Source organism: Panthera tigris, chromosome B2 (assembly GCF_018350195.1).
Source record: "Panthera tigris isolate Pti1 chromosome B2, P.tigris_Pti1_mat1.1, whole genome shotgun sequence".
Classification (NCBI taxonomy): Eukaryota; Metazoa; Chordata; class Mammalia; order Carnivora; family Felidae; genus Panthera; species Panthera tigris.
In genome coordinates, this window is record NC_056664.1 from 136,123,917 (window position 1) to 136,151,116 (window position 27,200).

Below are 27,200 nucleotides of genomic sequence, written 5' to 3' on the forward strand. Positions count from 1 at the left end.
ATCTGGCCTAGTGCCTAATTTGTGGTTACTCTATTATAATTAGTTAACACGCACATATAGAAGGCATCTACCAGCTTAATGGACTCCTTGAACTCTATGTCTTCATAGGAAAAATCACTAAACCTTCTTATAATGGCTTGCCCCACTGGGGTAGATTTGAAGAATCTTTGCGAAGTAGAGTCAGTTTCAGTCCTTCACCTTTTCTGCCTACATGGAAGGTCATGGTCCCCTACTGCTGTACCCTGCAAAGGCGTGCCCATGCTGGCAGCAAACATCCATCTCCTAAACTGCAGTTGTAACTTTCTTGTGTAGAAAACTTAATTGGGTTGTTTGTTAACAATCCAATTCTGGTCTTCACTTCAAAAGATTTTGATTAGGCGGCATTCTGTAGTCATCTCATATGACCCCCTTGGAGAAATAGCTCTTTAGACTTTCTTCTGTAATAATAAAACCTGTCTAAATGGTAATAGCTAGCGGGTGGTTAAAGCTACTAAATTAAAATGGAGCCCTAATGGTTTCGTGTGTTCACTGTTCTCAGGAGGCATATGTATTTTTAACTTTTGCTGGATATTTCTGAAAACGATTACCAAGGATGAACATAAATAGAGGATTCCCATCAGGTAAAGTGGCTGTTCTGAGGAAAGCTGCCTTCCGTGACCAGTCTCCCGCCCTCAGAAGGCCTTGTATATAAGATAAAAAAAAAGAAGAGGCCCGAGTATTCTCTCCTATGATTTAAAAGTGGCAGGATAAATTTCTCAAATCAAATGCAGCATTTAAAAAATTACAGAAAAAGGGTGTCTGGGTGGCTCAGTTGGTTAAGCATCCAACTTAGGGCAGGTCACGATCTCACAGCTCCATGAGTTCAAGCCCCGCGGTGGGCTCTGTGCTGACACCTCAGAGCCTGGAGCCTGCTTCCGGTTCTGTGTCTCCCTCTCTCTCTACTCCCCCCCAGCTCATGCATTCTCCCTCTGTCTCTCTCTCTCTCTCTCTCAAAAATAAATAAACATTAAGAAAATTTTAATGTGAATTCTTTAGAAGTGAATATATTATCAAGTAATTTTATGAATTACAGCTAGTCTTCTAGATACTAGATTCACCTCAAAATTGAAATTCCATTAAAAGGAGATTGAAAAAAAAGGAAAAAGCTGGGGCGCCTGGGCAGTTCAGTCAGTTAAGCATCTGACTTCGGCTCATGTCACGATCTCTCAGTCTGTGAGTTCGAGCCCCACGTCGGGCTCTGTGCTGACAGCTCAGAGCCTGGAGCCTGCTTTGGATTCTGTGTCTTCCTCTCTCTCTCTCTGCCCCTCCCTGCTTGTGCTCTGTCTCTCTTACTCTCAAAAATAAATAAAACATAAAAAAAAAAGAAAATACAGGAAAAAGCAGGCTTCCAAATTTTTACATTATCATAAATCAGGCTTTCTCCACTCAGCACTTTCCTTCCTGTGTTTGTTTTATACATACAATGAGACTCTCACATGACTATGCCATTATTATGATAATGTATTCTAAGTCACATGACAAAACTTGCAAATGTCTACACTCATGTTTAGAACTGGAAAGAGAAAATGTGACAAAATTAACAGATCACTGAACAGGAGCCTGGAGGATGGTCTTCAGCTGAATGTACTGAGAGCCAAATATGTGACCTTGGACAAGTCATGTATCTTCCTGGACCATTATTCTTCTCTTGTGTGCAATAACATAGTCCAAATAGTTTCTGCTGCACTGGAAAAACTATTGAATTTTGAGGCACAGATTTGGGAGCCTCAGAAGTCACTTATAAACATCAGTTTTGGGGCGCCTGGGTGGCTCAGTCAGTTAAGCGTCTGACTTCCACTCAGGTCATGATCTCGCAGCCTGTGAGTTCGAGCCCCGCATCGGGCTCTGTGCTGACAGCTCACAGACTGGAGCCTGCTTCGGATTCTGTGTCTCCCTGTCTCTCTGCCCCTCTCCCCACTCTCACTCTGTCTCTCTCTCTCTCAAAAATAAATAAACATTAAAAAAATTTTTTTAATAAAACAGTTTCTGTTTTCTTATCAGTAAAATGGAGATGATTAAAAAAAATCCTTACCTCACAGAGTTGTTATAAAAGATAATGTAACAACTTTGTAAATTGTTTTTAAAAAAGCCCTCCCCCAAAAAACACTATAGTAATGATGATAATGTTCTTTCAGATAAGATTGTAAAAATATATACTTTCTGTACTATGATAGAAAAGCTGTTACAAAAAAATTCTGGATCGTATAAAATGAGATTAAAAATAGTATCAAAATTAATTTATAATATATACTCTAATGTATGAATTATATAAACAGTGGTCTCAAATATTTGGGTAACATATTTTCATGTAACCAATGGCATAAGAAATCAATAGTTAACGTAGATGTTATCTATAGTGTAGAAGTAAATGTAGGTGTGATATTTATTTACATTATTTTGTAAATCACATATAAGTGTAAGTTACTGATGCACTTGACATGTCAAAAAATTAAAGAACTGCATTTGGAGACTGGGATATTTTATTCTTCAAAGGCAACAATTGAATCTTCTGAGAAACTCACTATGATACTTAGTTTGGAAAAAATAGTTTGTTGCTCTTATGACAACAAAGTTAAAATAGAGCCGATAAAGAATAAACTAAATATCTACCCTTGGCACAGAGAAATTAAGATACTCTCATCCTGTTGCTTACCCCAATTCATGATGCTATGAGCCAGTCCCCAAGGGAAAGAGGAAATAACTCATATAGGAATTGACAGGTCAGAGAAGGACATTCACTGCTAAGAATCAATGGGCCCAAACAGTCAAGGTCTCTGATCTCTGAGACCAAGTCTGTACAAGGGGTGTCCAAGTCCTCAGGCCATAATGAAGTCATGAATACAAGAAAGAAGGCTTTTTTGAAAACGGGGAAGATGCTAACAGACACAATCCGGGAATCAGCAAAAAAAAAAAAAAAAAAAAAAAAGGACTACACTCTGATTTTGGTGGTAGGAACTGAAATAACCTATATTTGAAAGTGCAAATGATTTCGATTTTTTTTAATGTTTTTATTTATTTTTGAGACAGAGACAGAGCATGAACGGGGGAGGGGCAGAGAGAGAGGGAGACACAGAATCGGAAGCGGGCTCCAGGCTCTGAGCCATCAGCCCAGAGCCCGACGCGGGGCTCCAACTCACGGACCGCGAGATCGTGACCTGAGCCGAAGTCGGATGCTCAACTGACTGAGCCACCCAGGCGCCCCGCAAATGATTTCGATTTTAATATGAAATACCTCTTCTGTTTAAAGAGGGTGATCAAAGCAGCAAAGTCTTAGGAACTACTGTTTCTAACAGGTTTTATAAGACAGAGTGGACTGTGTTTGGTGTGTTAACCGTGAGAATTTTGGGTGCAGGAGACGGTGGATCCCAGGTGAGATATGTCATCAGTAACACGTAAAGAATTTTGGCATTGAGGGGAAGACTCATGCTCCTGGGTCTTGGAAACGGTCCACAAAAACAGCCCTCAGGATGCAAAGACCGTCAAAGGGGCTACCTGAGAACGAAGCACACTGTGTGCGGGCCAGGGAAAACTTTTCTCTCTGATTCACTAGAAACCAATCACATTTTCTCACCAAGCCAGCGTCTTGCCTGCCTTCCTGTCTCACCTCATGCCGAGAAATCTGGGCTTGCAGCTCCTGGATGTTGCTGGTGGCCGCGGGTGTGTCCTCGATCTCTCTGTGAGCTCCTTCTATAAGCTCCTGGAGGTGCTGCATTTCTTGCTCATATTGTTCATACTGTACCACGGCCTCCTTTGAAAGAAAAAAAGACGCACGGTTATCTTTCTATATCAATCACTGTGGGCCGTTCTGTACCGCTGTCTACGGCGTTAGGTGGTATTTACCTGGGCATCTAGGGAATAAAGAAAGGATGGGTCAAGTCCCTGGATGATGAGAGTCCTCAACTTTATGCAGATCTTTCAAAGCCTTGTCTCTAAAATAGTTCGCCAGGATTATGGATGGACTCAAAGCAGCTAAGTGGCTAGATCCTCTCTCTTTTCCCTATTCAAATTATGCTGAAAATGGCAACGTCGTAGTCAGAACAACGTCAGGGTGGGAAGCGGTATGAAAAACGTGATTACTTCATTTTTCCACCTAAGAAATACTAAATCTATATGTGAGGCACTTGACTAAATGCTGGGGTGGGAGATTAAAAAATGAAGGAAGCATGACTTCCAGCCTCAGGAATTTACTATGTAACAAATTACAAGGTAATCCAAGGTACAAGAATAGTTGACCAAGTAAACCCTTAGCTATTTAATGAGAACCTACGTAGGCAACTTTTGGATAAGGCAGGTGAAATATTAGTTGAAAGGGCATAGGAGGTGGGTAGCATCATTCCTTCCTCGTAAATGACTCTTCTCTTATTGGCTGAAGAGGCTGAGAGTTACACGGGGGTTTGCTTTTCAGGCAAGAAAATGCCTTTACTGCATCAATAAGCTGAAATATGAAAAAAAAAATCTGCAATCTATACTAGCAGTAAAGGCTTTTTACAAGGTGTTAGAGGATTCTCCGATGAATAACAAGAGATAAAAATATATAACTGAATATAAAATTAACTTGTATAAGTCATTCTTTACTAAAATATACTGCTACAAGATAGCTGTCACCAAAGGATGTTTTTTATAGAGCTTTCCCCGGGCTCTTGCGGGTGATCCAAATGACAGCATTTCATCTCCTTATTTTACATAACCACAACAATCTGTCAAATTTAACACTCTGGGTGTGTTTTGATGGCTGAGCCCACACAACGCTAAGAAAAGCAGCCCATGACTCATTCGCTGTGGCTCTGTGGGCGCGGGGACTGCGAGGGACGCTGGCGGGCACAGCCCCACGTGCCTGCATGATGTTGCACTGCTGGATAGCCGTGTGCTGCAATCGGCTGGCCTCTGCCTGCAGGTGCAAGGCACAATGGCAGAGCGGCAGGCTGGCGACCACATCGTCGGGGATCCGGAGGGCACTCTGGCAGATCTGCACGGCGTGGACCTTTGGCTTGAGTGACTCCATCTCAGATAGCAGATGCTGAAAGTACGGGTTCACATTTTATATGGCGCAAAAAATTTAAAATGTTTCTATCTGAATAGCTTCTTTCATAAGCAAGAGACATTTACTAAATTATAGCTCTGGCATACATTATAAACATTTTCCAAGGAGATTTTCTTTAAGTAACGTGTAGAGTCCTGAGACTATAGCTGAGTTTAGAAGTCATTTTTCCCTCACTATCTTCTTTTTAAAGATAGATAGATAGATAGATAGATAGATAGATAGATAGATAGATTCCCCACTCACTTCCTCTGGATTATTCTTGCTTACCTGTCGATGCGAAAGTTGTTCCTTGAGACTAAGACGTCCGACTTCTGGGGAAGTCAGGGTTGTCTGGGCTTGCTCCAAAGCAACTTGTAAGTTTTTTAGCTCAGTTTCAAATTTTTTCATATCCTACAGAGTAAAAGCAATATGAATGTCAATATAGAAGCACTGTTAGTTCAAAGTCATGGGAGAAGAATAACCTCACAGTCAAGAAGGCATATCAGAGGCGAGTACTACATCTCCACTATGGACCCACCATTTTTTTTAAATGATAGACTTTCTAATTTAAGCTATTGTTATTATTAGTTTTACCTTGGCAGCATCTTGGAGATTCTGCAAACGAATTCTGATCGTCTGTCGTAGCTCCTCAGACTCCCGTCCCAGGTCTGCCACTTGCTGAGACATTTTTTCTGTGGAGTAGATGCTAGCAAGGCACTGTAATTTCTCAATCATTGCTTCCAGATTGCTGGGGATTTCTTCAGATTCTTCCAGCATGGTCTAGAGGGAATTGCCAATAGTCATGACATTGACAGGGAGGCAGAGGCGTACAGGTAACCAATCTGGTGTGGTGTAAGCCAGGAGACTAGGAGGGAGTGCCAGGTCTCAGTGCCCATGCACACCGTGTGGGTTCCATGTGTCTTCTTGTATCTAACCTTCCCAGCCCTGTGCCTACTCCCCACCTACGCTTCTCCTCATTTCACAGAAAAAGAAATCAAAGTTTAGGAACTGCCAACCATTTACTGAGGCCACATGTTGTTAAGTGTTGGACAGGCTCGTGCTCTGTCAACCACCCCAAGCTGCTCCCTGATGAGGGTCAGGACACGAGTATCTCAGGGATATCTGTGCTCTGACACATTAGGCCTTCTTGTCAGGATGTTGAGCTTACTTTTCCTCCTATTTACTCAAGAGATGCTTTCTAGCTCTCATATTCTATGTCTAAGATCTAAGACACTTATCAATCTAAGAAATGAAAACAGAAGAGCATTACAAACAAACAAAAAAAAAAAAACTTTTGAACAGTTCCTTTAAATGAAACAAAGAGGGTAGAAGCTACTTGAGATTAGCAAGAGGAATAAAACACAGCCCTGGTCATTCTGGATAGTATCCTCTAGTGGGACTAATAACACACATGGATTGTTAACCACATAATGTGCATTATATGAGCAGAATGACAGAGAAGAAAGACTAGAGATGACGGAATATTACTTGCAGGAGGCTTGGGAGGCGGAACAGCATAAGCAAAGGCACAGAGGTGGATGAGCACAAAATGTTCAGTTCCCGGGATGTGTGATGTGTAAAGAAGAGAAATGGAAGCTGGGATATTATCCTTGAACAACAGATCTTTAATTTCAAAATACAGTACACTTTTTCCCTCACAAGGAAAGGAAATACTGAAATTCTAAAGAAGAAAATCAAATATTCCACAATATGGCAGAGGTAACTTTAAGAGATAACTGCTGTTACATTTGGGTATATATTTGGATAATTGAGATCATAATATACTATAATTTTCCATCTTTCTTTTCCACCTGACACTAGGAACACCTCTATTCTCTCTGTGTACTGCTTCTGGCTAACCTTTGGGAGCTTTACCTAAGGCGGGCACGGGAGAACTCTCAAAAGAGTATCTACAGACTGAGCTCTCTTCTGAGCGTCTGTGGGATGTGTGGTGTCTGTCCTGTGTCCCCAATGCACTCAATCTGCCCAACTGCCCAAGTCAAAACACCTAGGAGCCCTCCTTGGCTGCTCCCTCTCTTCCACCCACATCCACGAGTCTCCTCTCCAGAGTCCATGACTCTAGCTCAGTATTAGCCCCTGATCCTCTCTTCTCTCAACCTCTAAAGAGTCCTTGTCACTCTCTAGCATATCACTGCCACTGCCTTCCATCCTGTCTTACCTTCCTCAGTCTGTTTTCCACAGGCTGCTAACTCATCTTTTTTAAAATACAAGCCGGGATTTGTTGCTTGCCTACAGAATATCTGTCAGAGGCTTCACAGTGACTATAGGGTAAAGCCCAAGTTCTTCACAGGCCTTTCAATACTTTTCTTCTCTCTCTATTCTTCTCTCTCATGCCTCTTTCCAGCTTTCGTCCACACGTCTTCCCCGTACTACGCCCTCCACTGCACGGAACAGAGCACCCCTCACTCTTACTATTGGGATGTCCACATGTATTTTTGTTTAAAATGCATTTCAAGCAAGTAGGCAGCCTGTTAATTACCTTTTCCTAAGAAGGCCTCCTTAAGCTTCCCCTAGACTCTGGGCAGTGTGGACAGAGCACCCCCCTGTGGGCTCCATCAACACCTCGAACCCTCATTTCCTGCACTTATCACACTGTTGGCAATTGTCTAGATCTATCTTTTGTCTCCGTTATCAACTCCCTGGGGGCAAGGACAGGGAATATTCTTTGTTTTCTGAAGGCCTAACGAAATTCCTAGCTTTGGAAAGCATTCTATAAGTATTTGCTGAAACAGTAAGTGAATGCAAGACCTATTTAAAAACAAAAACAAAAACAAAAAACCCCTTAATGGTCATTTTAGAGACTACATTATACTCTATTATATCTAAAAATTCATTCAGAAAAGTGACCTTGACCTTTAGGTTTGCTTTAAAATTCTACTATAGTTATTAATACTGCATATTTTCTACATTTTGGATTATGGAGTAGTAATGTTTTGATGTTCATGATACATTTTGCCAATTGTTTTTCAAAAAGATTTTAACAAGCAGCCATCAGTGTTTGAGAGCTCTCACTTCTTTAAATATGAACTTTACATAATCTTTAAATGGGGTTAACTTGATGGTTAAAGTGTTCTCTCTCTCTTTTCAATTTTCATTTCTAGACTTCTAATGAGGTTGCATATTTTTTCATTGTTTACAACCAATTGCATCTTGAGTCTTGTCAGTTAATATATAAGCATATCCTCAGGCAGAAGACGGGAGTGGTTTACTAAAGATTCCAGAAGAGTATAAAGATTGATGAGAAGAAAGATTATGTACACAGGGAAACTGATTAGCATCTGTTAACACATTCCAAGGAGGAGAAAATAAGGCTTTGATCTAGAACCCTGCATACAGGAATGGAAAAGGGAATAGGAGTATAGATAGGAGTATACTGGGGCCCCTGGGTGGCTCAGTGGGTTAAGCGCCCAACTTCAGCTCAGGTCATGATCTCACAGTTCGTGAGTTCAAGCCTCACATTGGGCAACTTGTTGCCAGCGCACAGTCTGCTTCAGATCCTCTGTTCCCCTCTCTCTCTCTGCTCCTCTCCCGCTTGCTCATGCATGCTCTCTCCACCCCCCCCCCCATAAATAATAAACATGAAAAATAAGGAGTATGCATAAATCGGAATAAAAGAGAGAGATCTAAAATACTTGAGGATATCCATGCAACCTAAGTACAAATCATTCTGTATTGTACCATAAACTAACTGGGCTATTAGATGTTTGTATCTAATTCAAGTTTAAGATAATAAAAGGGTGAAATAATTTCCTGGATGATGTGACCAGAAGAAAACTTCAGGAAATGAAGTAACACAGCCACCATGTGATATGGATTCTTTGCTCTTTCCCAGCTGACCCCTACTCCCTGTGGAAAATCAGACAACTGAGACCAGGCAGAATGCTGAGAAGAATGAGGAACCCACGTGGCAGGTTGTGTGCTTGATATTTGCACATATGTTAAACCATTTAATCTTCACGATAATTCTGCAATATAAATATCATTTACATCTCTATCTTACTGATGAGAAGACTGAATTCAGGGAAGCAGAGTAGTTTGCTCCAAATTGCATAGCCCTAAATAGCAGAGCTTGGTTTTCAGATCAGTCTGAGTCTGGAGCCTATAATCTTTCCACACGTCATATCTCTTCATCGGGAAGAATTTCCCACCACATCCCTACGTATGATTGTTTCAAAGAAGCTGCAAAAAAAGAGAGACCTGTACAAAGGTGATTCTTTTGGGTCTTGGAGAAAGAAAAGTCTAGGGGAAAACTGAGTTAACATTACCTATTAAAAAAAAAGTCTAGGGGAGATACAGGATATCTATTATTTATACAGTCTTATGAAATCTTATGGGTAGCCACTTTCTTTCAAACCATTGGACAAGCCATCAGGGCTACCTTAGCTTTCTTTTTATCTGGCACCTACAATAATTTTATGTCATGGCCCTCAACATTTTCTGTCAGGCCAGCCAGTTAAATCAAATTGCTCTGTTAGTCACTCTTTGAAAACGATTTTTCCCAAAGTTACCTGATGGAAAATGTATTGTTCTCGAAGTTGGTTGGCAGAATTCCATGCAATCTTTCCATGAACCAAGACTTTGGCTTTCTCAATCCACTTCAAAATGAATTCAAGCATTTCAGTGTATTCTTCTAAATGTGATGCTGCCTGAAAAAATCATTAACATTCAGATAACATATGTAAACTCTGCTTTGTGAGCTAGAAATTAGTCTTCTATTTCTCTTTAGATACAATAATCCTAGGGGTTGATTGTTATAACATCTGTGATATTTAAAGGTATCACAAACAATCATCTCCTTGTTGAAAATCTGTCAAGGGCTTCCCAGTGACTTTAGGATAAAATTCAAGTTCTTAATATGCTTGAATAATCTTTCTTTTAAAAATATGCTCTGTTCTTATCCCTTGGTCATCTATCTAGTGCCTCTCTATCCCTCCTTCCATATTTATTCCACCTCCACTGATGAAGGAGGTGGTGGGGGGATTATAGCATGCCAGATTTCTGTACTGTAATTCATTAGTTGCCAATCTTGATTTAACTTGTCCCTGATTACAGAAAAAATATATAATTAATTTGTAAAGGTGAGTCTACAGTCAATAATTATGATGAATGTGTGACCTGAACTTATCTATCTACATATAGATATATCTATGTCTTATATCTTTATATATATTATTTACATGCACTATGTATTTTATTTCATATACATATATAAACATATATGTATACATATATATATACACACATATATATATACACACACACATATATCTATAACTTTAAGATAGTTGAATACACCCCAAACTGATTTTATAAAACATGTTAATGGATGAGTATTTATTTCACAAAGTGCTTTTCTAGTTTACAAAATATTCATTCCAAAAGTTCATCTATATGACCACCGTTGTCAATGAACTTCTCATATGGTTTGACATAAAACAAAGGCAAGTTTCCATGTAAATCTTAGGATACTAAACAGGTGTGGTATGTAATAATCTACCCTTAAACCACCCTCATCATTGTCAATATTATCTTTTTATTTTTCAAAAGAAAAAGCAAACACTTAATTTCTACCTTAGAGGATTTTGATTCCTGGCCTGGAAGACATACCTGACTGAGCTTGGAGAGCCGATTCTCAGCCTGTCTAATGGTCTGCTGGTGTAGTTCCATCAGTTTTCCTACCTTCTTGGCCAGTGGTTTACCCAGTTGGCCATTCTGTTCCGAGAATTTCTGTACTGCTGCATCTAGTTCCATTAATTTTAAATTACAGCCATCTAATTCCTCTCCTAGCACCTGGATGGTAATCCAAATAAAAGAACATTAGACTACAGAAAAGAAATTTCTCCAGCTTTTCCAAGATCAAAGGGTGACATTTTAAATGTTTTTTGTAAATGCCAAGTATTATAAAGAATATCTCTACATGATCAAGTCATTTCTGTTTCTTCAGTTAGAAAGGCAGAGCAGATGTAAATTAAAAAAATAAAAAATTAAATTAAAAAAAAAAAGGAAGGCAGAGCAGACAGGAGGTTTTGTTATGCTGGTGTTTATTTCCTATGAGGCTGAGTGAGAAGGCTAATGTTTCCTTCTGCCCCACCCCGAAAGGATTAGTCACTTAACTCATCAGCAGAGTGAGAGCACCACCAAGGTCATCCTTTATTTTGGAATTTATATATTTATATTCCCCAATAATTATTTGGTCTTTTGACACTCTTCTCTCTTCCCTGCATGTGCAGGTACATTTATTAATACAGCTCCATTGGAATGATGAGGTATATGATGTAAGTTATCTATGCTATTATCTGTATAATAGCACATATATGCTTTACTATCTGGTTTTACTGAAGCTTGCTAATCAAGAAAGTTTTTTTTTTTCTCTGTCTATATGCCCAAAATAAACTAACTCCAAAATATATGGAATTCATTCAGTAGCACCTCTTATATTTCCACTTCTCCTTCCTTACCTTTTGGTCGATCTTAGCTTGTTGTAAATTATCTGTCTTTGCTCTCAGCTTACTGAGGATAGTTGTGAGATCTTTGGCTATCTTCTGAATTTGCCGGCTGAATTCCTGGCTCATGGCCTTGCTCTGTTCAACTTCTCTTACTTTGTCCTGGATCTAAACAATCAGTGAGAACAACGAAACCACCCATGATTAAAACTGCATAATTGCTATTAAAAACCTCAATCTTAAGATGTTGACAAGAGACTCTTGAGTTGGCTAACGTCACTTTGGCATTGATGCACTTTGTCAGACCAGCCACATGCCGTTACTGGCTCTCATGGCTTTCCTGCGGCCTTGCTATTCACCACCCCTTACTGCTGCTGTTTCAGCAAAGGAACAAGCGTTGCATGTATAGTGAGCTACACATCAATGTTTACAGAATACTCATTTTAGATAGAAGTGTACACGGCAGAACTTGAACCTCAGCTTCTCCGTTTACTAACTTCAGAACACGAATTCTTTTAGGCCTCTGTCTCCATAAAATGGAAAACCCTTCCAGATAATTAGAAGCACCTGGATTTGTTTCCAAGTACCTTTTTTTATAAGTAGATGTTGGTGATCTGCTAACTCTTTTTCCAACTTCCCAAATACATCCCAATAATATATCAAAACAGTGTTAAGCATATCCAATAGAAAGGTGAAAAAGGAACAGTTAATGTTTACAAGTTTCTAATGATCTGATAACATTGATATTTCTGCCTATAATGAAATGCTTGAGAGAAAATGGTAAAGTAACATTTTCTTTATATAAGCGAAGGCTTTAAAAAATCACTTGAGTATAGAGGAAACACACCATTAAAATAATACTTTTTTTGGACTTGATTATTTTGAGTTGAGTGCCAATGTAAATGAAATGCATGAGGATAACTCTAATATAGAGAAAATTTATCCAGCGAGAAAGAAAACTTAAATTTGAACTTTTTCTTAAAAATCTCAACTTGCGAAGTCATCCTTCCCAGTAGACCTTCCAATGTCTAAGAAGAAAAACCAAGCAGGCCAATTAAATACTTAAAATAGAAAATAACATTTTAGTTTATTTAGACATTTAGATGCAGGGGCATTGAGTTTTCATGAAATTTTTAAAAACACTTTGGTTTATACATTAGAGGGTCCAAAAGATGTTGTGCACCTGTATGAATTTTATAATTTGCTGCGAGGGAATACTACTTTGCATTTCGTGTAGCACTTTAGAATTAGTGGGATACCTTCTCTCTGTCCTCTATTGACTGCTTTTACCTTAACTGTGGCGTTATGTCACCGAGGAGGTCCTAAAAAACCATTATGTTTCCATACAGATGTACCCAAAGCCATTTTCACTATGTAAAAGTGTGCCCTCTTTTGGGGATCTATGATAGAAATGTCCCTCTGATCTCAGTCCTATGAATGACTATGTATCTCTTTGTCTAAAAAAAAAAAAAAAAAGGAAACTGTTTTAAAATTCATAGACCTGGATTAGATTATGTGTCACACCTTTCTTTGGTTATTTAAAAGCTAGAGTTTATTTGATGGGCCTTCCTCTAGTGACATTATAGGATCCACCAACATGCATTTTGGGTAGTAACTTCTTCCCTGGCTCCACCTTATTTATTTATTTATTTATTTATTTATTTATTTATTACTTTGATTTTCCCTTTCTCCAACTATCTTCACCTACTTAACTTACATCTTGCTGAACCCAAAATAACAGCTAGAAGTGTACCCAGCAGATCCTGGGTAGTCAAGAATTTTTGTTGAGTACTTGAAATATATTTGTTTTAAAAAATTGTGTCTTTTTTTTTTAAGAAAAAGGTGAACTAGGTAAGTTATTTTTATCGTATAACATTATTGTTCACAACTGTGATCATCCGACGTGCTTCTTGCCACCACAGAAGAACCCTAATTTAATATTGTTGTTTTATACGGAAGACGTGATTACGAAGACATGGAGACCTGGTTGTGAAAATCAAGAACTACAGAAGAATGGAAAGGCACGCTTCTGTGACCGTACGTGTACCTGATCATGGATAGTTCCTAGGTCCAGTGCCACCTCAGCTAACTGAAGGGAGAGTTCAGAAGGTAATATGGAATAAAGACCCAGGTACTTATTCTTCTGCTCTTCAGCCATTTTCTCAATGCTCTGTCGGTGATTTGTGGCTTCTGTTAGGAGAAGCTAACGAAAAGATCAAAGTAAGAAACTTCTGGAAGCCTGATGAGGAAATTCATTTTTCTGGGTACAGAGACAAGACTGTGTATTTTTCAACAATATATGAAGTGTGGAATTAGAGAAACATCTTTAAAAAAAAAATCAAACTATTCTTTAGTCTCTAGGGAGAAGCATGTCCCCTTTTTACGGAACAAAAGAAAGTTCCTTGAGATAATACTAAAAGCCTTATATATAGTGCAGTTATGAAAAGTTTTAATTCAATACTCATTGAATATAAGCAACTCTCTTGGGGTACATGGGTGGCTCAGTTGGTTAAGCATCCAACTCTTGATTTTGGCTCAAGTCAGGCTCTCAAGGTTGATGAAACTGAGCCCCGCATCAAGTTCTGTGTTGATGGCACAAAGTCTGCTTTGGATTCTCTCTCTTTCCCTCTCTGGTTGCCCCTCCCTGGCTCATGTGCTTACGTGCACTCTCTCTCTCTCTCTCTCTCTCTCTCTCTCTCTCTCTCTCAAAATAAATAAATAAACATTTTTTTTTCAGCATAAATATATCTCATTAAAATCAGGACAGTATTTTTAAATGATGGGTATAGGGAATGAGGAGAGTTTTATACCTGAAGTTCTTCAAGTTGAGCATCTATTTCTATTGTTGGATTCCCCAAATATTCCTTTGTTTCCTGAACCCAAGATTTCACAGAATTGATTTGGGTCTCCACAACTTCTCGCTCCTTTAGTTCTTGCTTTACTACTTTTCCAGTATTCTTCACTTTCTCCTGCATGCTTTGGGAACATTAAAGGGAGAAACCAGAAGTGGATTTGAAATGAAAGGAAATCCCTAATCCATGACATCATATTATCAAAAGCAGACATAAAAAAAAGCAAAGCCTCATATCTTTTTTGCATGTAAAGACACATCCTCAAGTTGTGAGATAACATTCAGTAACGCTTAATTTTAGTTCAAATACAACAGAAGATTAGATGTCATGTGAAGTGAATGATGTATCCCTAGAAAGGTGAGAGGTGACACACTCCCAGGCCACTACAATGCAATGAATTTTCCTATCTAAAGTCAACTGGAGACTGTTTGACTCTTTATACCCTCTTTGGAAATCTACTCAAATGGTGCAGAATCATCAGCATTTAAAAGTAATGTGTAATTGGAACGTTTCTGGCTATTAGAGGCCAGTCTTTAAATAAAGTATGAAGCTTTGGAAATTAGGCAATTAATGATGTTCGACATCCTTTTGAATTGACATAAGCTTGGCTAAAAAGTTAAATAAGTGAAATCAGATTACCCTGAATTCATTTGTAAGTACAAGAGGTGAATATAGGCTATGAATGAGTAACGTTAGTTAATATAGGATAAAATTATCTATTGACATTTCTTCCCTGGCTCAACAGTGAATCAGGCTGATTATGCATCATTCAGATTAACTTTCTCTTTCCACTAAGTTCACTATTGGTAAATAGCTATTATTTATCTGGACTTTGGTATTCTCCTTGCTGTGATCTCCCTGTCCTCCAACTTAGCCAATGAGTTACCAAGCCTGATCAAAATGCAGTTCTTGATAGCTCTCGACTGTTTACCTTTCAAGCTTCATTTCTCATGCATTGTCCCATCACCCAACAGCTCCTTCAAAGTGACACGCTCACTTCCAAGCTTTCTTACATACTATTCCCCTGTTTGCAAAACCCTCCTCCCACTTCACTAGTTCTAGTGTGCTCAGTCTTCCGTGTAAGTACTCCTCCTGACAGGAAGCCTCCCTTGATTCCTCTCCTAGGGTAGCTTGCCCTTACCACTCTTTCCATGCTCTACCTAAATGCCTCTGTAGTTGTCTGTCTCTGCTGTTTGAGTGCAAACTGCATGAAGGTAGATACTGAATCTGTACAGCTCATCACTATGTTTCTAAATCCTACTAGTATATATTTGTCAGATAAATGACTAAAGAGTTAAGCAAGGTGAAAAGCAGGGATGACGGGAATAGTTCTCCACGGTTCTCAGGCGGCATGATGGAGCATCCCCAGACTCTAATACCACACTCATCCCTTTGGGTCATGGCCAAGTTTCGTAAGAGAGAAGGAGAGCAGGTGTATAGTTACTTCAGGCACCGGTCTTGCATTGCTGTGATCTCCTGGACAGTGGGTGGCTCTTCTCCAGGAGGCTGCGGGGCTCCGTCCTGAAGCATGCCCAGCGCTTGCTGTCGCAGCACGCCTAAAGCCAACTGCTGCTGTTCCAGTTCCAGAACGAGCGCGTCATGATGGTCAAGAAGCGTTAAGAGCTCTGCTTTTGAGGCTTTCTCTGCTGAACCTCCCGGCAGTTTACCTTGCAGCTGATCAGTCGTTTCAGTGGCTTTTTTAACCTGATGACAGACGCATACACTATTAAGCTCAAAACTAAACTGAAAAGACAGACCAATTCCAATAAATGCCATATTTGCCACTAGGGCACGGAAGCACTTAAAGATGATGGTATAAACTCTAAATTTCAGGGACCAAATGTGAACAATCTCCTTAACATGGAAAGGAAGACCACCTCTTATTCTGGGTTTTAAAATTTAATCTCAAAGTAATAGGGTGATCAGAGACTGCATAACAGAAAAGTTGTTTTGCTTTTTTTTAACGAAACAGAGAAAAGAAAAACTCTTTCCAATATTTCTGTTAGCATGAATATGTGCCTCGAGTCATTAAGGAAGATGTAGTTAAAAACACTGAAACCTACTTTAAAACACAAAAGGAATTAAATATAAGATTTGGGAAATGAGTTAAATTCTTGCTCATTTTCATGACAAAGACAAAGTATTTTATGCTTTTTCAGGGCCAGGAAAGAAGATTTCATTAAAAGCGTAGCAAATGGGGGCAACTGGACTTACATTCCTTTCAAAATTTAACTGCTTGGTTTTCTCGTTATAATAATCAGACCTCAACTTAGAATTAAATTGCACATTGCATGATGTATTTTGTTTCATAATTTGGTTTTCATGGCACTAAAACAGAGACTTAAAAAAAGAAAGGCTTGTTGCTTTTCATAAAGCCAATTTCAAAAAAAGGACAAAATGCTGCTTTTCAAACTACGTCGTCGTCAGCAAGGAAACAACTATTTGAACCCCTCAGTCATGGAAGTTACCTTATTGTTAAAGCTCGTCCACTCATCTACTGCATCTTGCAGTATCTTCTCCTGGTCCTGAGCCACAGCACGGAGACGGGTCCAGCGCTGCCAGACGGTCATCATTGACCTGCTTATGGCTGCTTTGCTTGCGTCATTTCCGGTTTTTTCCAGTTGTGAAGTTTTATCCTCAAGGGCCACAACTTTCTCATGGAAGGAGTTAACTACCGATGCTAAAGCCTGAGGTAGGGAGACGATAAGAGACATTATGAGCAGAGATTGATTTTTCAAAAGCAAATCCCCAAATTACCTGCAAAAGGAAATGTTCTCACATATATTTATTTTCCTCTGGTAACTCTTACTTTTACACTTAAGTTTTAATTGACTTAGGCTTGAATTCTTTATTATTTAAAAAAAAATTTTTTTTGAACGTTTATTTATTTTTGAGACAGAGAGAGACAGAGCATGAATGGGGGAGGGGCAGAGAGAGAGAGGGAGACACAGAATCGGAAGCAGGCTCCAGACTCTGAGTCATCAGCCCAGAGCCCGACACGGGGCTCGAACTCACAGACCGCAAAATCGTGACTTGAGCTGAAGTCGGAGGCTTAACCGACTGAGCCACCCAGGCGCCCCTAGGCTTGAATTCTTTAAAGAGGTAAGGTGAATTTGTGTCTTTATTAAAAATTGATATATTAAAATATTTTATTTATTTGTTAAAAAGAAAAGTTTATTTGCTACTTGACATAACATTCTCCCAATTTCAGAAGGCAGCAAAAATATAAGTGAACTGAATTTGATATTTAAGTATATTATATTCCACCTGATACTGCTGTGATATAGGAGTGAGACTCAGTTATTAATGTCTGAATGTTATTTGAATTTATCTATATTATTACCAAAATGTATTTACAGAAATTTATTATGTGTCACATCTTATCAGAAGCAAATTTCTCTGAAGGTCTTTTTATAAACCTAGCTATGCATTTCAACAGGAATCCTTAAAAGGTGATAGCATTTAATTCAGTTCAAAAAGCTATGGAATGTGGCTAAATGAATCCTTTTCATATTTAACATTCTTCTCATATTTAAATGCATCCAGGTGGAAATGAAAATTTATTGACCTGTTTCTAAAACTCTCATATGACAATGATAATTACAATTACAACGAAAGGACATTTCAAACAACAATACTAACCTTGTGTTCTGACAACTTTTCTTCTGCTTCATGACTGGAAGAAGTCTTCAGTAAAGAAAACTCAGACAATTTCTTTTCTGCCTCATTCATCAATTCGATAACCTCTTCCCTTGCTTTCTGATAATTCTGCCATTGATCTGCACATCTTGAAAAAAAGTCAGACAAAAGCCAGTAAGCAACATAAACTCGCACATTTCTATGCAGAGCTCTGATGTCAGTGTGTCTAATGACACTTAAGAAGAAGGAATTTAGGTGCTAATGGACATCACTGGTATATTCTTTTCCATGTGAAACTTCATTTCACTGAAATATAAAGACTAAAACAACTCTAATACCTCTGCAAGAGATCTAATTGGGCATGTGAGTCCTGTATTATCCTCTGGCTCTTCTCTTCCAGGGAAGCCATTTTCTGTGCTAGGTGCTCTTTTCCAGTTGGCTTGATGAGTGGGTCCAGGCTGGCTACCAGGTGCTGGAGCTCCTCCAGATTACTATGGAACTGATCTTCTGTACTAAAAAATTCCACGTGGCTTTTGAGATTTTCCTCTACGCTCTCCACATCTAGGCCATTGCCTGCCAGTTGTAACATTTCATGAGCATCCTCAAGCCAGTCGTTCGCTGCTTGAAATACTTGATAGTACCTCTGACATTGACTATATATTTGGGTCAAGGCAGCCTGAAAGACAGTAATTGCAAACACAGTCAACTCTTAATTGCAATGTATTTGCCATAAATAGTTTAATTTTTTCCATTTCTTTTCCAGTCCTCAGTCAAGTGGATATATGTGTACAAATGAATTGATACGTTGGTGGATTTTGTGAGGGGGGAGGGGGTGGCTGCGATTCATTATTATCTTTTTTTTTTTCCTTCTGCTATTCTTATTAAGATTTTATTATGGCAGTTAAAATAAATAAACAAGGCCAGAAGTGGAATAGAAATTTACTGGGGCACCTGGGTGGCTCAGTCGGTTAAGCGTCCGACTTCGGCTCAGGTCATGGTCTCGTGGTCTGTGAGTTCGAGCCCCGCGTCGGGCTCTGTGCTGACCGTCAGAGCCTGGAGCCTGTTTCGGATTCTGTGTTTCCCTCTCTCTCTGACCCTCCCCCGTTCATGCTCTGTCTCTCTCCGTCTCAAAAATAAAATTAAAAAACCGTTAACAAAAAAAGAAATGTATTAGTGGTATCTTGACTATATCTGAAACTTCTCTCTCTTGTAAAAATATATATGCTTTGAAAGATGTGACAGATTGAATATTCACCAAAGTGAGATAATACCTCACTTGGCTGGAAGTATAATAACAACCACTATGGAAAGCAGTTTGGAAGTTCCTAAAGAAACTACAAATAGAACCACCATATAATCTAGCAATCCCACTTCCGGGTGTTTATCCAAAGGAAATGAAATCATTATCTCAAAAAGATATCTGTACTCCCATGTCGAGAGAAGCATTTTTCACTAGGCAAGGTAGGGAAACAACCTAAGTGTTCATTCACTAATGAATGGCTATAGAAAATGTGATACACAAAAATAAACTAAAAATGGATTAGAGACCTGGGTGTGAGACCTAAAACCATATAACTCCAAGAAGAAAATATAGGCAGTAATTTCTTTGACATTGGCTTTGGCAACATTTTTCTAGATATGTCTCCTCAGGCAAAGGAAACAAAAATATGCTGTTGGGACTGCACCAAAATAAAAAGCTTTTACAAAACAAAGGAAATGATCAACAAAACACAAAGGCAACCTACTGAATGGAAGATATTCATAAGTGATATATCCAACTAGGGGCTAATAGCCAAAATATATTTTAAAAACTTAAACAACTCAACACCAACACACACACAAATAATCCAATTAAAATGGGCAGAGGACCTGAATAGACATATTTCCAAAGAAAACATCCAGATGACCAATAGACACATGAAAAGATGATCAACATCACTAATCTTCAGGGAACTGCAAATGAAAACCACAATGAGATATCACCTTACACTTGTCAGAATGACTAGCATCAAAAAGACAAGAAATAGCAAGTGTTACCAAGGACTTAGAAAAAGAGGAACCTTCATGCGCTGTTGGTGGGAATGTATACTGGTGCAGCCACTGCGGAAAACAGTGTGGAAGTTCCTCAAAAAGTTAAAAATAGAAATGCCATACAATCCAGTAATTCCACTACTGAATATTAACCCAGAGAAAATGAAAACACTGACTCAAGAGATATATGCACTCCTATGTTTATAGCAGCAGTATTTACAGCAGCCAAGATATGGAAGCTACCCATAGATGATAAATTCATCTATCAGCAGATGAATGGATAAGGAAGCTGTGGTATATATACACAATGGAATACTACCCAGCCGTAAAAACAAAAGGAGATGTTGCCATTTGCGACCACATGGTTGGAGCTAGAGGGTATTATACTAAGTGAAATAAGCCAAAGACAAATACCATATGATTTCACTTATGTGTAGAATCAAAAACCAAAACAAATGAAAAAACAAACAAAAAGCAGAAACACACCCCTAAATGCAGAGAATAAACTGATGGTCGCCAGAGAGGTGGGCAGGGGGGATGGGCAAAACGAGTGAAGGAGAGTGCAAGGTACAAGCTCTCAGTTATGGAATGAGTAAGTCGTGGGGATGAAAGGTAAAAAGCTTAGGGAATATAGCCAGTGGTGTTGTAATAGTGTTGAATGCTGACGGAGGGTAACTACATTCATGGTGAGCATAGCATGATATATAGTCTTGTCAAATTACCATGTTGTATACCTGAAACTAATGTAATGTGTATCGACCATACTTCAACTACAAAAAAGAAAAGAAAACATGTATTATGAACATTATTTAAAAAACAAGGAAATCCTGTCATTTGAGAAAACATGGATGAACCTGGGAGGTATAATGCTAAGCAAAATAAGCCAGACGGAAGAGAAACAAATACCACATGGTCTCGCTGACATGTGGAATCTAAAGGAAAAAAAAAAAAAAAGCTGAAATCATAGAAATTAAGCAGACAAGTAGTTGCCAGGGGTTTGGGGGATGGAAAAAAATAGGGGACGTTGGTAAGATGGTGCACATTTTTAGTTTTAAGTTGAATGAGGTCTGATGATCTAATGTGTAACATGATGACTACAGTGGACAACACTATTGTTCACTGAAATTTGCTAAGACATTAGGAGGTAAATGTTCTCACCAAAACAAAAATGTGAGGTGCGGGATATACTAAGTCACTCAATGGGGGAAATTTTTATACAATGTTTACATATCTCAAACCATTACATTATATACTTTAAATATCTTACAGTTTTGTCAGTTAACCTTCAATAAAAATGGGGGTGGGGAGAAGGAAGTATAATAACACCAAATGTCCAAACTAGCGTTCACCACACTAAATAGCAATTTCTGGAAGTAAAATAGTGGCCCATAAGTCTTGAATAGAGACTGAAACAGAAAAGTTTAAGAATGGAAAGCGGACCCCATAAAATGAAATCCATTCAAATCCAGAAGGAAAGGAAACATTGTAACCAGCCAGCTGTGACTGGACAACACAAGCCATCATTGTACAAGCAGACACAGAAAGTACATACAAGATTGGCACTTAATAAGGAAAGAATGTGTATGGACAAGCAAAGAATCAATGGTGGAGATTAGAAATGCCCCTAGAACCAAAACCTTTAGTTAATGGGCCAAGATAATCAATTAAGACTATCAATCACAAGATCACCTTAACAGATTCAAGATTTTGGTTCAGAAATCATCAGATCAACAGATGCAAGCTTATAGAACAGATGTTTCTCGAGAATGAAAACTCCAGGTAACTTCTGTCCTGATTCTTCACTCTAGGTTAAATGCTCTATAGCTATAGCTATAGGGAAATTAAAAAAAAAAAAAAAAAATTAACAATGACCTTGAATCAACATGAAAGGGAAAAAATACACTAAATAGACTATAGTTTGAGAAGTCAGAACTTTAGCTGATGACGTTTAGTAAGATTTTACCCAAATGTTAAAATTAAAAAAAAAAATCTATTTAGTGTTAACCTTAATGTATGTGGAAAATAAAGTTACGTGATAGCTAAGATTCCCTGCGGGCTATTTCTGTCTACACCAGGCCCTACGCAGAGAATAGAAGTCCAAGAGGGAAATATTATTATCCCTCTTCCCCGGAGCGGAAACTGAGATTTAAGGGATGTAAGTAATTTGCCCAAGATCAAGTAACTGAGATTAAAACTCAGGTGTGCTTTACCCTAAAGTTTTAGCTATTATGTTATCCTAAAGAAAATCATCTTTTACTTAAATGGCTGGCTGAAATCCCATAGAATCAGGGGCTGAGGACAAATGTGGGAGAGAAAAAAAAAAAAAAAAAGGTCCCAAGGATAAGTCAGAACAGAATAGTCTGGGAGCTCTTATATTTCTTATTTTTGAACACATAGAATTTGCGGGCCCCAGAACAAGGGGCAACTGGGAGGTCAAACTGAGAAGTTCTGTGCATACTCCCATTTCTTTGTTATCCCCAAATAAAGTCATGACGAACCTTCGAGGCTTGCTTTTGCTGTGCTGCAGGGAAGGAAGAGCAGAGGAGGAAAGGGTGAAGAGATGAGGCGATTGGTGAGACACTCCACAAGAAACGTGGCTCGGCAGGGGGTCAGGACTGCATGCTCTCCATAATGCCTCCAGCGCTAATCTTAGAAATACCAGGCTTCAGATTGTTTAACAAAGGCATCTCTACTTATTCATTTCTAATTAATTAGTTTTAGTATGAGCGTACTCATACGTGATCATATTATTATATTAATATGATTATATTAGTGCTATCTTGTATTGTCTCTTCTAAAGGTGAGAGACAACTGAGGTATGTGTTATAACTAAGGAAAAGTCAATGTGGAATCCTGTGAGATTAATACCAGGCACCTAAACAATCAGGACCTTTTTAAAAGTCAGGTTGAAGATGACTCACTATAGTATCGAAAAAGAACTCCGGAACGAAGCGATTTTAACCCAAAATAAAAACCAAGAAATTTCTCACAACTGTTTACAAATAAGCAGAGCAGAAAACAGGACGAGAAGGCCCTAGTAAACCAACCTGTCTGGTGCGTAAAGCTTCCTGAACGTCTCCGTCCAGCTCTGAGAGCTCAGCAAGAGTGTGCTGAAAATCTGCAGAAAGGAGCTCTTTGGCTTTCGTGAATTTCTCCTTCTCCTTGTTACTCAGGGCATTCATGATTCTCAGGCTGGACTGGACCTCTTCCTGATGAATCTGGGTCTTTCTGATCTCCTCCTGGATGTCCTGGAGGCTCAGGTCCAGGCACACCGGCCCACTTAGCTCTGCCTTCACGCTCCTCAGCCAGTCCAGGGAGCGGCTCAGCTCTGTCTGGAAGTCTATGCTCTGCACCATGCGGCTCTCACACTCGGTCACCGTTGCGCCAATGGCAGAAGTCAAGACTTTTAACTCCTCTTGCCAGGACTGGATCTGCTGCTTGGCTTTCTCATAAGCCAAGGGGTCAAGGTGTGGAACCAGATCTTCAAGATGCACGGTCACTCGTTTTAGCACGATTCCTGAATCCTGAAGGCTTCCCGCCAGCGAGTGATAGATTTTGAGCTTCTCCTCTGCGGGAAGCGTCTCCTCATTCACTTTGGACTGTTCCGTTTTCACAGCCTGCAGTTGTTTTTCTAGCTGGTGGCACATCTTCTCATGCTCTTGATAGGCACTGGAGGTGTCTTCCAGTAAGCTAACCCTCTGTTCCGTTTGTCGCTTCAGCCTGTGGTACAAGGTGACGAGGTGCAGCATCTTGTCTGGCTGCCAAGGCTGTCCTGTACTTCTAAAACTTTCTTTCTTTTGGTTCAGCTCATCCACCGCTTCCCCGAGGCGGGCCACCTCTCCCAACAGGGCTCGGCAGCCTTCCTGAAGAGACACGGCCTCTTCAACTCTCAGGTCAGTGGGGACTTTGCTCATCTTTAAGAACTGGTCCTCAAGTTCACTCAGAGACTGGGTTGTCAACTCGATCAAGGAAGCGTACTCTTTCCGAGCAAGAATTGTTTCTTGGACTTTATAGAACTTGTCTTTAGCCAAGGCAACGATTACATTAAATTGCAGGGGAAGAGCATTTAGCTTTTCATTGAGGTAGGAATGATCGACTTCATTCAGCGATGGCAATATGGCCTGCCCAGTTCTCTGCAGCGTAAGTAGGAGATTTTCATATTCTGGAGATTGTTCAAGAATGTGTTGGTATTTGGCCAGTTGGGCGTGCAGCTCAGCGCTCTCATTCATTAGGTTGATTTCAGGAAATGTAATAATATCTGCTTGTTTTAGCCAGTGACAGGCTTTATCAAAATCTTCCTTAAAATGTTTCCTAGAAACCAAACTTTTCTCTAGTTCTTGGAGCCGATGGCCACACTTTTGTAAAACGGCGTCATAGACACTCTGTAATTCCTGAAGCTTACCCAGTACTTCACTCTTTTCCTGCTCTGTGGCTCCTTTCATTAATTCACGACCCTGAGCCCAAAGTCCAGTGACCTCGTTTTGGTACGTCTTGAGGCTGGCTTGCGCACTCTTGCATGTTTTGACTTGTTTGCTCACATCATCCGGTAACAGGCAGACGTGTTCACGGAACATTATCTTCCGCTCATGTTGTTGAATTTGGCTGGTTGCCTGGAACACGGCCATGAGGAACTGGGTTTTCTCGGACAAGGCCTTGTTTAAGTACTTTCGTCTCTGGCCCACTAAGTCGCTGAGGCAATTCACATGTCTCTGTGCATCAGAAAGGGCTTTCTGGATGATCTGCCGCTCATTTAGGCCCAGGTCAGCCATCACCCTGTCAGCGTCCTTTATGAGCGATTTCAGGAGCATCTGTTTGGCCTCCAGTTCACTGCAGATGGCGAGGTGGTCCATGAGGAGGTTCTGGGCCGTATCGGGTGGGGGGCTCTGCTTAAGGGCCTCAGCGATGTTGGGCTGCTGTTCTTCTGCCCACTCCATTAGCTCCTGAAACCTGGACCGCACCACATTTAACTCCTCTAGGTTGGTGACTGACGCTTGGAGTTTCCTTTTAACGAGGTCCTCAAGCTGAAACCAGCGTTGTTCGAGGTGACTTGTCTGCTCTTTGACTAATTCTTTGTCATCTAAATTCAGATGTTCTATCATTTTTTGCTTTTGATCTTTCAGATCCTCCACAGCCTGCTTTCTCTCCTGCAGTGCGAGCGCTAACTTTTTCAAAGCTTCTAGGTGGACGGCTGTACTCTCTGCATCGGACCTGTCAGTACATTGAAAGATACAAAGACAAATTAGTTTCAGTGAATATCTATGGTCGTTCCTACCATGTTAAATTACACTTCAACATTTTAAGTGGGTGTTCTTAGCTTACAGCAGCTCAGTTCACGGTTTATTGAAGAGGTTCTGTGATTATTATGGAATATAAGACCCATATATTTCTTCTCGGGACTGCCTTCGCTGCATCCCAAAGCGTTTGGATTGTTGTATTTTCATTTTCATTTGTTTCCATATATTTTTTTAATTTCTTCTCTAATTGCCTGGTTGACCCATTCATTCTTTAGTAGGATGTTCTTTAACCTCCATGCTTTTGGAGGTTTTCCAGACTTTTTCCTGTGGTTGATTTCAAGTTTCATAGCATTGTGGTCGGAAAGTGTGCATGGTATGATCTCAATTCTTTTATACTTATGAAGGGCTGTTTTGTGACCCAGTATGTGATCTACCTTGGAGAATGTTCCATGTGCACTCGAGAAGAAAGTATACTCTGTTGCTTTGGGATGCAGAGTTCTAAATATATCTGTCAAGTCCATCTGATCCAATGTCTCATATATTTCTATATCAGAAGCTGCACCAAAACAAGTTGCCTAGATACTTCTCTGTGCTTCTTCTTCAGGCTAATACTGCCCTCCCATCACATCTGACCTGAACTTTTAGCTTCTACCTCTGGCTCTTATCAGTTGAACATGATCTGCATATTAACAACATCCCTGGATGATTTGTGTAAACACTAAATATTGACTAGCACTGATCTGCATTTTTTTGACAGAGAGAGAGAGAGAGAGAGAGAGAGAGAGAGAGAGAATGAACAGGGGAGAGGCAGAGAGAATGGGAGAGAGAGAATCCTAAGCAGGCTCCATGTTGAGCCCCAACACGGGGCTTAATCTCATGACCTGAGCCAAAATCAAGAGTCAGACACTTAACTGAGCCACCCAAGCACACCAATCTACTGCATTCTTAAAAGAAATGAATAAGTCATTCATGAATTATATGCTCTCCTATGAGAAGAAGCTCCAACAATAAAGCACTAGATAGTTTAATCTGTAAGATATAACCAATAACTCTAATAGCTACTCATCTATGTACTTAGGTATTGTTTGCTTGTCATCAGGAATCTTTAAAAGTAAGTGTGAAATGTAAAGGACTCTCAACCCTTTGACTACAAAACACATGTGATAAAAGAAATCTTATAAGTCTCTTTCAATTACTAAACAATGAGTTCTGAAGCATAAAGAACAGGGCTGGGACGTAGTATGATGAGTTCTGTTTGGGACTTAGGAAGTCTGAGGTACCTGTGTCAACCAGATAGAGGAGCCTATTATAAACCCAAAATAAGGGTTTTTACTGATACTGGCTGGATTTGTCTCAAAGACTTGTAGAATGCTGAGCATCAAGGAAAGGTAAACAAATCAGAAAATAGTGTACCTCCTTCCAGAAAAAGCACTATAATTTATATCTAGAATAATGTTTTTAGGGGCGCCTGGGTAGCTCAGTCCGTTAAGCGTCTGACTTTGGCTCAGGTCATGATCTCGCAGTTCGTGAGTTCGAGCCCTGTGTCAGGTTCTGTGCTGACAGCCCAGAGCCTAGAGCCTGCTTCGGATTCTGTGTCTCGCTCTCTCTCTGCTCCTCTCCCGCTTGTGCTCTGTTTTCACTCTCTCTCAAAAAAAAATAACGTTAAAAAAATTTTTAGAATAATGTTTTCAGTTTTAATTGCTACAAATTAATAAATCTAGGCAGAAGAAGTGTGGATTTTAACAATTACAGTGATCAGAAGTTTATATATGATGACCCAGTATATGTAGGGAAGAAGGAAATCCTTTTCAAACAAGGTAAGAGGGGTTCGATTGCTACAAAATCACAAAGGACACACACTGATTGAATTTGGATTGTTCACTAATTTCTAGAATTCCAAAAGTACGAGGAAACTTGACTG

At 39.6% G+C, this 27,200-nt stretch overlaps 1 protein-coding gene across 14 annotated transcripts in view; it reads right to left on the minus strand.

The window, feature by feature from the left end:
• Positions 1 to 27,200, minus strand: part of SYNE1 (spectrin repeat containing nuclear envelope protein 1) — a 470,028-nt gene that overhangs the window by 164,720 nt on the left and 278,108 nt on the right. For all 14 annotated transcript variants that reach the window (XM_042987332.1, XM_042987340.1, XM_042987338.1 and 11 more), the window contains 14 exons: positions 23,093 to 25,253; positions 18,353 to 18,690; positions 18,018 to 18,162; positions 16,844 to 17,062; positions 15,820 to 16,079; positions 14,334 to 14,499; positions 13,571 to 13,726; positions 11,539 to 11,691; positions 10,688 to 10,870; positions 9,589 to 9,726; positions 5,654 to 5,839; positions 5,348 to 5,470; positions 4,874 to 5,056; positions 3,644 to 3,787 (listed from right to left, as the gene is read on the minus strand). In XM_042987332.1, coding sequence (XP_042843266.1) covers positions 3,644 to 3,787; positions 4,874 to 5,056; positions 5,348 to 5,470; positions 5,654 to 5,839; positions 9,589 to 9,726; positions 10,688 to 10,870; positions 11,539 to 11,691; positions 13,571 to 13,726; positions 14,334 to 14,499; positions 15,820 to 16,079; positions 16,844 to 17,062; positions 18,018 to 18,162; positions 18,353 to 18,690; positions 23,093 to 25,253 — 4,555 coding nt within the window. The remainder of the gene's footprint in view (positions 1 to 3,643; positions 3,788 to 4,873; positions 5,057 to 5,347; positions 5,471 to 5,653; positions 5,840 to 9,588; positions 9,727 to 10,687; positions 10,871 to 11,538; positions 11,692 to 13,570; positions 13,727 to 14,333; positions 14,500 to 15,819; positions 16,080 to 16,843; positions 17,063 to 18,017; positions 18,163 to 18,352; positions 18,691 to 23,092; positions 25,254 to 27,200) is intronic.